Source organism: Suricata suricatta, chromosome 1 (genome assembly GCF_006229205.1).
Source record: "Suricata suricatta isolate VVHF042 chromosome 1, meerkat_22Aug2017_6uvM2_HiC, whole genome shotgun sequence".
Lineage (NCBI taxonomy): Eukaryota > Metazoa > Chordata > Mammalia > Carnivora > Herpestidae > Suricata > Suricata suricatta.
This window is the reverse complement of record NC_043700.1, coordinates 178,993,750-179,009,256: the sequence shown is the minus strand read 5'-3', so window position 1 is coordinate 179,009,256 and position 15,507 is coordinate 178,993,750. Positions and strand designations below refer to the sequence as shown.

The following is a 15,507-nucleotide window of genomic DNA, read 5'->3' as shown; positions in this document are numbered from 1 at the left end:
TTTCCCCCCAAGAAGAAACCACGATCTTTTGAGCTTCTCTGTTGTCCTTGTAGCTCCCCTTCAACTTCTTCCCGGATGTTGTTCCCGAAAGCCGTTGTTTCCATTCTGCAGTTCTGAGGAACAATGGAGGCACCTTTCAGTGTAGCCCCTTCTTTGTGTTTCCAGGAAATCTGCGGTAGTAATACTCTTACTATGGTCATAAACATTCTACGGGAAGAATGCATGTCATGTAAACAGTATTACGTTTCCAGAACGTCTGTAGCTTTTTTCTCCTGCTTCCCTTCATCTTTCCTCTCAGTCTTACCCTTGGCCTAGTGGATGGTGTAGTGATTATGTAGCGAGATTTTCTGTTGTGCTTGATCTAACCATGTGGTTGCCAGGTATGAGTAAAACATGGTTCCGTCAAGCACCATGGAACGTCACGCAGCTTTCTACAGCATGACAAGCTGCTGAGGCTTAAATCAGGATTTACTGGTCTCTTTTTATAAAATCAAAATGAAAAAAGAGGGCTTTTTAGGCATTTCTGAAGATTATGTGAGAGGGAGAGAATAATAAAACACCATAGAAAATTTAAAAACCTGAGTACATCTATTTGCCTTGAAAGCCCTAATTTAAAATGATATATAGGGATATGTTTATTACTGGATACATTATAAATTCTTGACTCAGAGAAAAAAATACACTTTTTAACAATTAATAGCCATTGTATGATTAGCTGTCAAATAGGCTAGAATGGCTCATAACTGGATCAGCAGAAAGTACAGCTGTGAAAAGCTCATCTCTATTAATGTTTTCCTGTCCTGTGAATCTGGTTACTCTTTTTTCCAGCAAATTCCAAGCCCTTGTTTTAACCCTCTCCTGACGTCCATTGACCAAAAATTCCCCAAGTTGTCTCCCTGCTGCATAATCTATAGTTATCTTACTATTTTTCTTCCTAAAAACTAACGAATATTCTAACCTTTAGATAGACTAAGTATCTTTTTTTTTCTTTTGGCTTGAATCCTCAATAGGTACAGAAGATTATCGATCAAAATTAAGTGGAGACTGCTTTGCAGATTTGGCTTGCCCTGAAAAGTGCCGCTGTGAAGGGACCACTGTAGACTGTTCCAATCAGAAGCTCACCAAAATCCCAGACCACATTCCCCAGTACACCGCAGAGCTGTGAGTTCATCTCCTAACAAAATCCAGGTTGGGAGGGAGGGAATGAAAGCATCGAAGCCAAGGGATTTTTGTGTTGCTCTTTTATTCTCGATAATTACATTGATTTTAATGAACACACGTGGCCATAACCCTTCTTGGTACAAATATAGATTAGAGGCTATCTGACTTCATCTATCTGACCCGAGATACAACTCCAGAAAATAATGTACTTCTCAAAAAATCAGTTAGCTCTTAATAATGCTAATAGTAAAAGCATTCATTCGATATTTATTTCTTGGGTGTTATTTATGCCCATATTCATTTCTACACATGTAATAGATTTCTAAGACGTATAGTCTTTCATAGTAACTAAAGAAAGGACTTTGAGAATCGCCATTTTGAAACTCTGTAAATTATGAATTCAATCATAGAGGCTTTATCTGCTCTACTACTTTACAAACCTGAAGGTGGAAGGATTCAGTGATTGTTAAGTATTAAAGCCAAGAGGGTAGATTTTTTTGTTTTGTTTTGTTTTGTTTTGTTCTGAACAATGGATAGCATAGCAGGAAAACCAAAAGGACAGCGAGACCAGATTTATATTTATAACCAAAACTGGGGCCCAGCACATTCTAGGTGCTAAAATATGTTTGTTGAATCATCTTTAGATTCTGTGCCACGTATGGCTTGCCTTTAGTGACTTTATTTATAAAACTAATGCTAGTTTTCTAAAAATTGAAGAAAAACCTGGTGGCATCTCATTGTTTTTGGAACATCTTAGCAACGTTTATGTATAGCACCATCTGGTATTTGCCACTCACTTCTTTGCAAAGTTGGTTGTCCTTTTCTGCATCCATAATCCTTTTGTCTTCAACTAGATTGTAGCTCCTTGATGACAGGGATTGGGTGTTACAGTTTATCTCCCACCGTGCCTATACTCATGCCTGTTACTTAATGAATTCTAAGCAATTTGAGTAATTAAAAATAATGTAATGCTTTCAAAGGATGACAGAAACTACCCTGGGACTGTAGTGATTCTTTTTTTTTTAATTCCTGTTAGGTTTTGAATCTATTTCATAACTCTTGGATTTTTGGAAATGTGTGGAGACCATGCAGTAAAAGACCTCTACTCTATTTTTATGGTCACATAGGGATTGTGTATCCTTCCAGTATTATTACAAACAGTAATTCAAATTATATCTTTCTACATGATAACATCTTAAATAGGCTTACTTGTCCAAAACTAAGAATTATAACACTAACATCTAATTTATTATTCAGCAAAGTTTGTGTGTGTATTAATAAATTTAGAGGTTTTAAAATTATACATTTAAAAATCAGTACTGGAAAGAAAATATTTTCAAATCACATATCTGATAGGGTACTTCTATCCAGAATATATAAAGAGCTACTACAACTCAACAATAAAAAGGCATATTACTCAATTAAAAAGCGCTTAAATTATTTGTGTGCACATTTCTCCAAGGAAGATATACAAGTGACCAATAAGCACCTTAAAAAATGCTTTGTATCATCAAGCATTAGGGAACCATAAATCAAAACCACAGTGAGGTAACATATGCCCTAGAATGACCATAAAAGCAAAACAGATAGTAACAGGTGAGAGAAATTGGACCCCTCATACATTGCTAAGGGAATACAAAATGACACAGTATCTTCGGAAAACAATTTGGCTAGTCCTCAAATTGTTAAACATAGTTTTACTATGTAACCCAGCAATTTCGCACCAATGTAAATATCCAAAGGAATCAAAAACATACATCCAGGCAAAAACTTCCATGCCAATATTGGTAGCAGCACTATTTGTGATAATCAAAAAAATGTGGAAGCAACCCAAATATCAGTTAGCTGATAAAGGGATAAACCAAATTGGTATGTCCGTAGATTGGAATATTATTTGGCCATAAAAAGGAATGGAGTGCTGATGTATGCTAAACATGGATAAACCTTGTACACATTATGCAAAGTGACAAAAGCCACATTTTTTATGAGTGCATTTATATAAAACATCCAGAATAGGAAACTCCATAGAAACAGAAAGTAAATTAGTGGTTGCTAAGGACTGAGGGAGGGAGGGATGCAAGTTGAGAGTGATTTCTGATGGGTACGAGATTTTTCTTTTGGGTGATGGATATATACTGGAATCAGGTAGCAAAAATGGTTGCACAAATTTGTGAATACACTAAAAACCACTACATTGTACGCTATAAAGGAGTGAATTTTCTAGCATATAAACTGCATATCAAACAACCCACCAATAAAAAAATATATGCAGCAAGTGATTAGAAAAAATGGTTTAAAATGTTTTTATGGAGAAAATTGTTTTTGGGGAGGAGGGACAATAATGGCAAAAATCTTGAGGAAGTTTGTTCTATAAATTACTGAGAGCTGGTTTTGATTTTTGATCATTAGTTTTCTTTATTATATGCTTCTTCATATTTTATTTTGATCTTTGAAATTTGAGTGAAAGGGGGGAAATTGGTACTTCCCCAAAGATATTCCATGGCATGGATTCTATATTTTACATTAGAATAATCATTAAATGATCTTACAATTCTGTTATGAGAAATAAAATTTAGTCCCTTCCTGACTGTTGGTAATAAAACTTCTATTTCTTTTTTTTTTTTTTTTTGAGGCGTCTCAATAATAATGAATTCACAGTGCTGGAAGCTACAGGAATCTTCAAGAAACTTCCACAGTTACGTAAAATGTAAGTCGTGCGTTAGCCATATTTTAAAATTTCGGTGTTGTTTTGTTGTGTTTTCAACACAACAATTGTGTTTGCAATTTTATTCAGATTTTGTTGGAAATTGGAAACTATAAAAGATCGGGAGAAATTTCCATACAATGACTACCTGTGACAAGAATTTAGGGTAATTTCTCAAAGAGGAGTTTGAGTAATCACCTCTTTTCCATGTATTCAGGCGATGCCAACCATGTTTTCTGTAACAGAGCCCCTGGCGTCTTATTTTAATTCAGACAGCTGGTTTGTTATGTGTCCACAGCAGGAATTCAGCAATCTGAGCACATTAGAAATGGGTTTGGTAATGTTTTGTAACTTCCTTTACTATACCCTAAACCACACTGTTACATTTCTGTCAGCACATTCATGTCAACTATTTGACTTTTTGCTTCATTAAACTTTCATTAGAAGATAGTCAAAATTAATGATTGGTAAACTGGCTCGTTAACTCATCTGTGTTACTACATATCCACAACTCATATTTTAAAATAAGTTTATAAACTCAGCAGTTTCAGTAACACTCAGACAATAGTCCCCTCCTCTGAGGAGGAGGAAGTGAGGGACAGGGCAGAGGTCAAGTATGTAAGGCCAAGGGAACAGCTTCCTTATGAGAGGAAACGTTGAAAGGAGAAATGGAGGGTTGTTCTGTTTCATATGTGCATCCAGGCCATGGTCACAGTGACTGTGTAGTCTACTTCCTGTGCACGTGACTCCCATATTATACTGCGTCCCAAAGAGTTTCATATTAATTAATTCTCCTTTTCACTGGAGAAAAAGGCAGTCATATTTCTACTGACTTTGTTCAGTAGAAGAAAATGGTCAAACATGCCTCATCGTCCTCGTTGTTAGAAAGAAATAGCTTAAAATCTTCATTTCAACAATTTTTTATATTTAGAAACTTTAGCAACAATAAGATCACAGACATTGAAGAGGGAGCATTTGAAGGAGCATCGGGTGTAAATGAAATACTTCTTACAAGTAATCGTTTGGAAAATGTTCAGCATAAGATGTTCAAGGGATTAGAAAGCCTGAAAACATTGTAAGTATTCTCACCTGCTTTGTGCTTCTTCTACTGTGGCTCTGTAGTTCTCTGGTCATTGTAAGTCGGATGGGGGAATAGCTCAGACTCCTCCTCCCTCTACCACCCCTGTGTCCGTTTGCGTCTCTCTCACACAAATGCACATGTGCATGCGCGCATGCGCGCGCGCACACACACACACACACACACACACACACACACACACACAACGTTTTGTGCAAGCAAACATTCCCTTCCTCGAATCCCCCTGACTTCAGTGTGTTGCTAACAAAAGACCAAGAATGTCTTCTGACTGCTGATTCCTGAAGCAAAAAAGATTGCCCTTGTCCAGTGCCTGTACAAATGTCCCCTCTCCCCCCATTCTGCTTGAGAATGTTCATTCTCTTTCTTCTTCCTCAAACACTTCCATCTAACACTTGCCGTCGGTCCCAGGGCTCTAGCTTCAGAATCAAATCCAAACCCTGTGGCACAGAATAACTAACAGTTTATCTGGAAACCGCCTTTGGCTGCTCCTGTGAGGTCTTAGTGAAAAAGAGACTGACTGATGGTAGATCTTGCACTGTCTATTCTTTTTTTTTTTAATTTTTAAATGTTTATTTATTTTTGAGAGACAGAGAGACGGAGTATGAGCAGGGGAAGGGCAGAGAAAGAAGGAGACACAGAATGTGAAGCAGGCTCCAGGCTCTGAGCTATCAGCACAGAGCCTGACGCAGGGCTTGAACTCCTGAACCACGAGATCATGACCTGAGCCAAGGTCGGCCGCTTAACCAACTGAGCCACCAGGTCACCCCATACTGTCTGTTTCAAAGCAATTTGCTAAGAGTTGTGTCTACTTGCTCAGGGGGTAGGGAGATTAGGACAAAGAAATTCTTTATGTTTCCAAAAAGTTGCTGGCCAAAGAGAACAGGGATTGGATTGAATAGCAAAAACAGCATTTTATGTTAACTTGGATTTTCTACAATGCATACATGTAGTTTTGATTCTCTCTGAAGTATATAATTATGTTTGACAAAAGTGGCAACCTAAAATTGGAAGACGGATAAATCAACACTCTGAAGCCTTTGGAAGACACGAAGGAAACTATTTGTAACCACGAAGCAGCTGAGGGGACTGCAGTGGAGAGAGTTCCATGCTCTACTGTCTCTCCTAAACCGTCACCTGCCCCTCAGAGCCACAGCCAGAAGGCTGTCCCTTTCCTGCTCTTCATCTGACGCAGAGGGAGAAGACCATTTCCCCGGCCTGCGTGGATGTGTTCATAGCATCGTAAATTTGAGTCCTACTGAGAAACCGCTGCCCATGAGTGTAGACATTTGCCCCTTGAGCTTCCCAGGAATAGAGTGGAACCTACCATCCAGCAGGGCCAGCCTGCAGCCCTCCCACGGACTAACTTGAGCCCCTTCAAAATGTTATACAAGTAGTTCTTTAGGCTTTTGATGGAGGAGATCCTGAGGAGAGGGTAGGGGGGAGCAGAGAAAATACACCACGGGCGGCTGCATCTGTTCCTGCCCCCACGTCCCTCCCCCAGGCTGCTCCAGGCAACTCTGCAGAACATGAATCCTACAAGCAGAAGCATCTTTTGTTGGAAGGTAGTTGAGGAACTTCTTGTTACTAGAAACTTCTGGAAGAGGCAGCCTGGGGTGGTGTGGAGAGAAGGGGTGGGGGGTGAGGAAGGAGTCTGTAGCCCACCTGCATTAGTCAGCCTTGAGCTGCCACAGCACGATGTCACAGACTGATGACTTAAACAACAGAAATTTGTGTTCTCACAGTTCTGGAGCCTAGAAGGCCAAGATCAAGTTGCTGAGAGAGTTGGTTTCTAAGGAGATCAGCTTGTAGCTGATGCCTTCTTACTCTATTCTGACATGCCCTTTCCTTTGTATGCGGAGAGAGAATGCTCTGGGGTCTCTTCCTCTTCATATAAGGACAAAAGTCCTAACAGATAAGAGTCCCACCCTTGGGACCTCATTTAACCCTCATTACCTCCTTCAAAACCCTGTCTCCAGATATAGTCACACTGGGGGTCAGGATTCAACGTGTGAATTCTGGAGCACGTAGTTGAGTTCCTAACACCACTCAAGCGGCGTATTAAAGTGTTTTCTTCTGACCAGTGTCTTTCACAGGACTCTCCCTGAGACAAGTCCTCTACAGCCACTTTCTCCTTCATGATATTTCTAGCAATGTTTTTGTGCTCCTTGTGTTTGGGCACAAACAGATGCACTGGCCCTCTCTTTGGTCCGCTCTGCCACACAAGAGTGCTAGGGCATTCTTGAGCCAAGCTCAAGAGTATTCAAAGGATGAAAGTAGGCTTACCTGGACATATGTATTTCTCTAAGTAATATCTTTCAGCTTGGATCTATAAAGGTTTTGACAAGACACCCCCATTATCTCTAGAGGTCTTAACTCTTTGAGGCTAATAAACCTCATTGCAGCCAAAACGTGGTACATATGTGTGCTTATGGATTTTTCTAGTAACAGAAACCAAAACTTTCTTTAGCTTCTCCAAGGGGGCCATGACGCCACCAAGACTGAGACCAAATATTGTTTATAACTTATGGCAAATGATAGTGTGGATAAAAATACTTCTCTGTTGTGTGTTTGTTTCCTAGCATAAAGTGATGCCTTGACAAGGAAGGCATCATCCTTTCTCCCAATCTGTGGCTTAACAATACAAAAGTTGATATTTTTTATGTATTTCTTAGAGCCTGCTAGAATTTTAAGGCAACACTTTTTTATTCACTTATTTTTCCCTCTTTTTGTTTTGTTTTACATACTGCAATGTTCTAGTAGGGTGGTCAACACATGCCTAGCAAAATTAAGTAAAATAACCTCAGCAATCCTGAATAAGATTCATGGCAACTATTCATTTTCACAGACTTTTTAGGTCACGTTTCATTCCTTCTCTAAGCTCCACAAATAAACAGTTCAGCAAAGAACTGAGAACGGAGCCAAAACTTCAGCAATGACAAGGAAAAGGCATCAGTGTTAACCCTACCAATGACAGGAGCTAAAAAATTATTAAAGAGGTCAGAATTCTTTCAAGAGAAGCCAGTTTAGGGGCTCCTGAGTGGCTCAGTCAGTGGTTAAGCGTCTGACTTCATTTTGGCTCAGGATGTGATCCCACGGTCCCTGAATTCCAGCTCCGTATCAGGCTCTGCACTGACATTTCAGAACCTGCTTGTGATTCACTTTCTCGGTCTCTCTGTTCTTCCCTTGCTTGTGATCTCTATCAAAATAAATAAATAAAATTTTAAAAAGAGAGAGAGAGAGAGAGAGAGAGAGAGAGAAGCAGATTTAAACTTCATGGTCACCAACCGGGATCTGTTAACTCCTGTCTCTTTTTAAGTTCCAAACTTTAAAATGATAAGTTTCATAAAGAAAAATAACGTGTGCAAGATTTCAGGTACTCAATCTAGTTTGGGTTCCCAAGCCTGTGCTGACATTGACTTGGCATCTAAGTCCTTGAGATGCGCTCAGTTCTGCATTTGCTGTGTGTGACTATTGATTCTTTTCTGCTTCCTTTCTGTTAAACCTCAGATGCAATGCTACTGTTAATACACAAATCACAGAGCTTCAAGGGCTCAGAGAGCTGTAGGTGAAGTAGGACATTATGTAACCAGGCAGACATAATTATAGCATCAGAGGAAGACATTTTACCCTCATCGGATGGTGCTGAGTCCACGTGAGGCTCACCTGTGCATTTTTATAGCTGAGTGTGATCATTGCGAACTAAGCATTTCTTGGTATATTTCCACAGCAATTCCTAATGACAAGAGATCACTCAGAAAACAGTAAGAATGGTGCACACATTTGCAAAGAGGGGTTATTTGGGTCCTCAGATGGGCAAAACTGATTGCTTGGTGCTTTCTCTCCATAACAATGTTCTCCCTTCCCTCAGGATGTTGAGAAGTAATCGCATAAGCTGTGTTGGCAATGACAGTTTCATAGGACTGAGTTCTGTGCGTTTGCTTTCTTTGTATGATAATCAAATCACTACCATTGCACCAGGGGCATTTGATACTCTGCATTCTTTATCTACTCTGTAAGTATGAAAGATCGTCTTCATTTCTGTATTACTGAGCCAATGTGTTATATTTATTCCTTTTATTAATAGCATTTTAATACATTATTGGGCATTTCACAAAAATGGAATCAAGGGTTTAGGGTTCAACAAATATGTATGTTAAATTTATGTTAATTTTTCTAAAAATATTACCTATCCTCTCATATTAAAATTTAACAAACATTATAATATTTTTCAGCCGGTTATTTTTTATAACAATGTGATATGACTTGATTTATAACTTTAGTCTTATAACTTGATTACACTGCAAATCCAGAAATGTGGTAGATTTTCCCCAGTGTTCTCACATTGGAGTCTTTTCGGTATAAATATCATAAAAACAGAGCTGATAGGGTTATTGCCAACAAACGGTGCCCAAAAGGGTCATTCACAGTGACAGGAGCTACATTAGGATGACCAGACCAAGACCAGAGACTGTTCACTAGAGGGCATTTATTTGATATTAGAAAAATATTGAAGAAATAGGTTGAGCCTGTCTGAGAGGATATTTTATGTAGACGGTTAGAAAATAAAGAATATTTGTAGGTCCATAGACAGAACTCAGAAGGTGTTTTTAAGAAACAAACAAAAACAAAAAACAAAAAAAAAACCCTCTACACAATATATTTTAGTTCTCTTATATGTCATTATCTAAAGAACAGTGTTTGAAATGATAAATCTTACAACAGATTTGATTTCCTACTGATGGTGGCATCTAAATATACTAATATAATTAAAAAGGTAGTTAGAAAGGAAAAAAACACAACAAAACAGAAAACGTGTCCAACATAGCTCAAGTCCCTGAAGAAATAATCTGAAGGAAGCATCCATCCATCAATAAAGTACTTAATCCTCTTTCTACATAAAATGTGACACTTTACATCGAGTGACTAATTTGTGCATATTAAAGATGGCATGTTTATAAATAATAAGGTTGTCAATAGGTTTGTGCTGAAGTGGTGAGATGCCAAAAGTATTGAGATTTATAGAAGTAAATTCATTTTTATAACTGGCATTTAATCAACTCAGCTGTCACTTTAGATGGGAAACCTATTCTCTGGAGCAAATAAGAGATGGAAATCTTGAAATGACAAATTAATAAAATAGCTGTTGTCAGGTTAAACTCAATAATATAAGGTAATCAGCCTTCATCTTTATATTAAATTACTGCATTATCCATGTAGGGAAATTTGACAGCGAATCAGATCTCTGACGAGTTTAAATTGTCTCTAAATGAGGTATCTATCAGGATCCATGGCATAAACCCCAAAATTGCTGCCTTTGCCTTATTTTCTGCATGAAATTATTTGAAGAATTCTTATTTGAAAGTGTTGTTATTTTTCAAGTTCCAAGCAAATATTTTAGCCAAAAAAAACCCACATCCCATATGTTGTGTGTGATTGAGTATGAATAGGAGAAGGGAGGGGGGTGGATAATACAAAGGACAAGAAGGAATCATTCCAGCAGAAATTGTGTGAGAAAGATGGTGGCATGGGATTTTGAGAGGTGAGAAAAATGACCTGCCAAACTCATCCCTGCATTGTTTGCCCGCGGCTCTTAGAAACCTGTTGGCCAATCCTTTTAACTGTAACTGCTACCTGGCGTGGCTGGGGGAATGGCTCAGAAAGAAAAGAATTGTAACCGGAAATCCTCGATGTCAAAAACCATATTTCCTCAAAGAAATCCCCATCCAGGATGTTGCCATTCAAGACTTCACGTGTGATGATGGTAAGAAAATCCTGTCGAATCTTTTGTTACCAGGCATTCGGTGACCGGCCCAACACTAGGGGGCACAAGTATACCATTCAGGCCAAAGATAGTTTGGGGCATGTTTTGCTTTTGTTTTGTTTTGTTTTGTTTTGTTTTGTTTTGTTTTAGAAACAGGGCACATACTTTCTCAGACTGTGTTTTCACCTCCGAGTCTATTCGATTTGTTTTTTTGAATGTTTTTTTATTTATATTTTCCAGTTTTCAGCTTGTGGTCGATACTGTTATATAGCTTCATTTTAACTTTTCTTTATTATTCTAAGCATCTCTTTTAGTAACTGCCATTTTCAAAGGAGAAAAACAATTCACTTAAAAAATAGAAATTCTAGGGGTACCTGGGTGGCTCAGTCTGTTGAGCGTCCAACTTCAGCTTAGGTCGTGATCTCAAGGGTCATGAGTTCAAGCCCCGATTGGGCTGTGTGCTGACAGCTTGGAGCCTGGAGCCTGTTTCACATTGTGTCTTTCTCACTCTTTGCTCCTCCCCTACTTGTACTCTGTGAGCTCTCTCACTCAAAGAAAAAAAGAGAAGAAGAAAAAGTTATAGTACATCTAACAAAAATAATAGTTTTCACTTTTTAATGCTCTGTATATATCACCTTATTTGAAATCTAGCAGTAGCCTCATAAGGTAGGTAGAGCAGGTTCTATTAACACTACCAGTAAGTGGAGAGCCCCTTGAGCCTTATCTTTTAAAATGAGGGGCCCTAGGGCACCTGGGTGGCTCAGTCAGTTAAGCATCCAACTGCAGCTCAGTTCATGATCTCCCGGTTTGTGGGTTCCAGCCCCCCATATGGCTCTATGCTGACAGCTCAGAACCTGGAACCTGCTTCGGATTCTGTGTCTCCCAGTCTCTCTGCTCCTCCCCTGCTCATGCTCTGTCTCTCCCTATCTCTCAAAATTAAACACTTTTTTTAAAATAAGGGGCCTTTACATTTTCTGCTAAACATTTTAATCTATCACTCTATGTTTCTTCATGTCTGTGTCCTTATGACACAGTTTATTCAGTTTACATTTCTATATTTTAATTAAAAGTATCATTTGTATAAATAACTGAGCAAATTACTGTTATGATTGTTTGGATAATATAAATTGTGAATTATTTTTGGGAATCCTGCCCTAGGCACTCTGAAAACAGTGCTGTATAAAACATATGGTATTGGGGCGCCTGGGTGGCTCAGTCGGTTGAATGTCCGGTTTTGGCTCAGGTCATGATCTCATGGTTCGTGGGTTCAAGCCCCTCATCGGGCTCTGTGCTGACTGCTAGCTCAGAGCCCGGAGCCTGTCTTCAGATTCTGTGTCTCTTTCTCTCTCTGCCCTTTCTCTGTTCATGCTCCATCTCTCTCTGTCTCTCAAAAATAAATAAATGTCAAAAAATTTTAAATAAAGCATATGGTATCAATTTGTAAATACTTAGTGTCATGTATGTATATAAGTGATCACATGGCTCAAGACTCTAGCGTTTGTTAAGCTAAAAGCATAACATCCCTTCTATCATTTTCAAAGCCACAAATCTGGTCTTTTCTGTGTTCCCTTTGGCAATTTAGGAAATGATGACAACAGCTGTTCCCCACTGTCTCGCTGCCCCACGGAATGTACATGTTTGGATACGGTCGTCAGGTGTAGCAACAAGGCCTTGAAGGTCTTGCCCAAAGGTATTCCAAGAGACGTCACTGAATTGTGAGTAGAGCTGGTCTTTCTGTTTCCTTAACAATTAATATTTCAACAAGGGAAATGGAAAATTCAGAGTCCCGTTCCCAAATTCCATTCTGTAGGCATTAAATAGTTTCATGTAAAACCCTAAATAGGTAATATAAAGGGCAGTTTAGGGGCATCTGGGTAGCTCACTTGATTGAGCATCCAACTCTTCGTGATCAGGTCATGATCTCACAGTTTGTGAGATTGATCCCCACATCGGGCTCCAAGCCAATAGCAGAGCCTGCATGGGATTTTCTCTGCCCCTCCCCTGCACTCTCTCTCAGAATAAACAAATAAACTGTGCGGCTTTTTTTTTTTTAAATAAAAAGCCAATTTAGATGCACTAGGAAAGTTTTGGTTGTGCGTGTTTCTCTTTTATTCACTGCATGATTTCTCAGTGTCTATGTTATGCTAAGGTGCGTTATGATGCTCCAAGAGAGGGTGGTAAAATATAACTCCAATACTTGTTTGTTCCTGTAGCCCTTTTCTCCTGGACTATCTTGCAAGACTAATGTTCTATCAGATACACCTTGGGAAATGCTGTATTTTTCGTTGATCTACAGTGTCTGGGATATTCCATATTCTATATGGCTAATTATTCCTTACCACTGTGACCCCTGGGAGAGTATCTCCTCACGTGGGATTCATAAATATCTAGAATATAGAAGAAGCAAGCATAATCTTTATATTAAAAAGAGGTATTGCCCTTTGGCCTTGAATGAGAATCCTTTTGATCATAAGGGTATGAATTATCCCTGACATTTTCATAACTGATTTATGACCACATATTACATGGTCAGTATACCGTTATCTAGGTCCTGAGCACACTTCCTCCACTGCGTCCTGTCACATATGTGGAATGGACTAAGAACAAGCGGCCTGGGTGTTATGAAGCCCGCATGCCCCATTCCATTCCAGAATCTGTACACTTAGGTGCCATCAACAAATGCTTGATGTGACTGCAGTTGAGTCATTTTGCCTCTGTTTGTTTTTATGATATGGAACCATGTATCAAAAATGATTTACGTTCAAGGGTGGCTCAGTTGGTTAAGCATCTGATTCTTGATTTTGTCTCAAATCATGATCCCAGGGTCGTGGGATGGAGCCTGTGTCATACTTAGCATGGAGCCTACTTGGATTCTCTCTCTCTCTCTCTCTCTCTCTCTCTCTCTCTCTCTCTCTCTCCCCCGCCCCTTTCCCTACTCTCTCTCTCCTATTTCCCTTCCCCTACTCTCTCTCTCTCTCTCTCTCTCTCTCTCTCTCTCTCTCTCTCAAAAAAGACTCAAGTTCAAATGTGATTTGTGCAGATGAGCACCTGTAATTCATGCACATAAGTACACACATTCTAAATGAGCAACTTTGATCAATTTTTGACAACATGGAACATAAGTTATGAGTTTTAAGAAGATGTCACTTTGGTTACCAAAGAACTTATTTTCAAATCATGCACAGTTCTACAAATCCTAATCTGGTCCTGAGTTGAACACGTAAAGAGAAAAACAAGGTGTGAGCTTAGCACGTATATGCAGAAGGTCCCTCTTAGATTTGAAATGTTGTGAAGTGTTCGGTTTCTCTCTCTCGCCACCAGTGACAGGTCTTAATTTGTCTATAAGCACCACTTTGTGCATGTGTAATTAAATTCTTAATTCTTATCTTAGTAAGTATTATTTCAAAGGATCACTCTCCACCCAGTGTTGGAAGCAGGATGCCTGTAGAGTATTTTGTATGCATGGCATCGATTCTAGAAACATCCCAACCATGAGCACAAGCCTCAGCATAACTGGATAACCTTTAACGTAGAATCCCATCTTTGTCACTGGCCCATACCTTAGGGCCTCCACCCAATGCCTGTCTAATAATTTTAACTTATTCTTTAATTTCACTATTAGACTTCATCTGAGAACCTGCTTGATTCATACCTCATCTCTGCCACCCATGTTTCTTTTGTCAGACAGCTGAATTTTCAATCTGTTTCCTTATAAAGTATTAAAAAGTAATATTTTTCTAACGAAATCTGTTCTAGAGATGAGGAAAATATTAACTCATGTCTTGAGAATTCTAGTTTCACCTTCCCAAGAGCTTGTTTTTAGAGTTATACCAAGTCAGCAAGATCCTTCTGTACAGTCACATATATGTGTGTATTAGAAAAATTTCACTACATAGTATATTAAATTATTAAAGAATTTGGCAAAAATAAGTACATATTATTGGACAGTTTTAAACAAATGGTATCTATTATTTTTAATCAGTTCCATGTAATTTCCCTCTTAGATTGTTTTACACGTACACATCCATAGCACGCATTCTGAATCTTTTTAGCTTTCTCTTATAGCGTTTTCCAGAATTGTGGGCGAGTCCTGAACTGTATGGGATTATGCTTCCCTCTAGTGGCACCAAGAAATACGTAGGTAGAGGACAGAAAGAGGAGGCGAAGAAGAAACACAAAGCCAGAAAATTTGAGCAGGCATAAGTAAGAACTCGTAACATATGCCTGACTCTTAGTTACATATTTATTACATATTTTGATGACTTGTGCCTTTTATATAAAGCGTTTTACCTTGAACTATTTGAAATAGATTATTATCTGAGGCAATATCTCAGTGACTTCTGTATCCAGCAAAAATCCTAACAACCTCCACCTTGGATCTCAAGATCTGACACAACAGTGGGTAAGAGGTGCCCTGTGCCCAAGGTGCCACAGTGGTTTACAGGCACATCTGTAGCCAGGTGACTGCATTGCTGACAGACATTTTTACTCTTCCTCATCTATATTCTGGGCAAATACAGCCTTGTTTGAGATGGAGTTTATTTTTCGTTTTGTGACATAACGGATAGAATTGTACACATTCATGTATTTTTATGACTTGCTAGTTAGCCCAGAGTCCATCTGTATGCAGATTATTCTGACTTTAGTCAGAAAGGGAAACTCCACGTATGTGTGGTTATTTGATTATTACTTTACATATATATGCTACTTTTGTGTCCATGATAAAGACGGTGATTTTCTATGAAACCTTCTAAAATTACTATCATATAGCAGATACACAGT

General features: G+C 38.8%; 1 protein-coding gene across 1 annotated transcript in view; it reads left to right on the top strand.

The window, feature by feature from the left end:
* SLIT2 (slit guidance ligand 2) overlaps positions 1 to 15,507 on the top strand; it is a 379,517-nt gene that overhangs the window by 283,203 nt on the left and 80,807 nt on the right. Inside the window, exons 17-22 of the mRNA XM_029952292.1 lie at positions 1,011 to 1,161; positions 3,794 to 3,868; positions 4,797 to 4,940; positions 8,833 to 8,976; positions 10,559 to 10,725; positions 12,308 to 12,440. Coding sequence (XP_029808152.1) covers positions 1,011 to 1,161; positions 3,794 to 3,868; positions 4,797 to 4,940; positions 8,833 to 8,976; positions 10,559 to 10,725; positions 12,308 to 12,440 — 814 coding nt within the window. The remainder of the gene's footprint in view (positions 1 to 1,010; positions 1,162 to 3,793; positions 3,869 to 4,796; positions 4,941 to 8,832; positions 8,977 to 10,558; positions 10,726 to 12,307; positions 12,441 to 15,507) is intronic.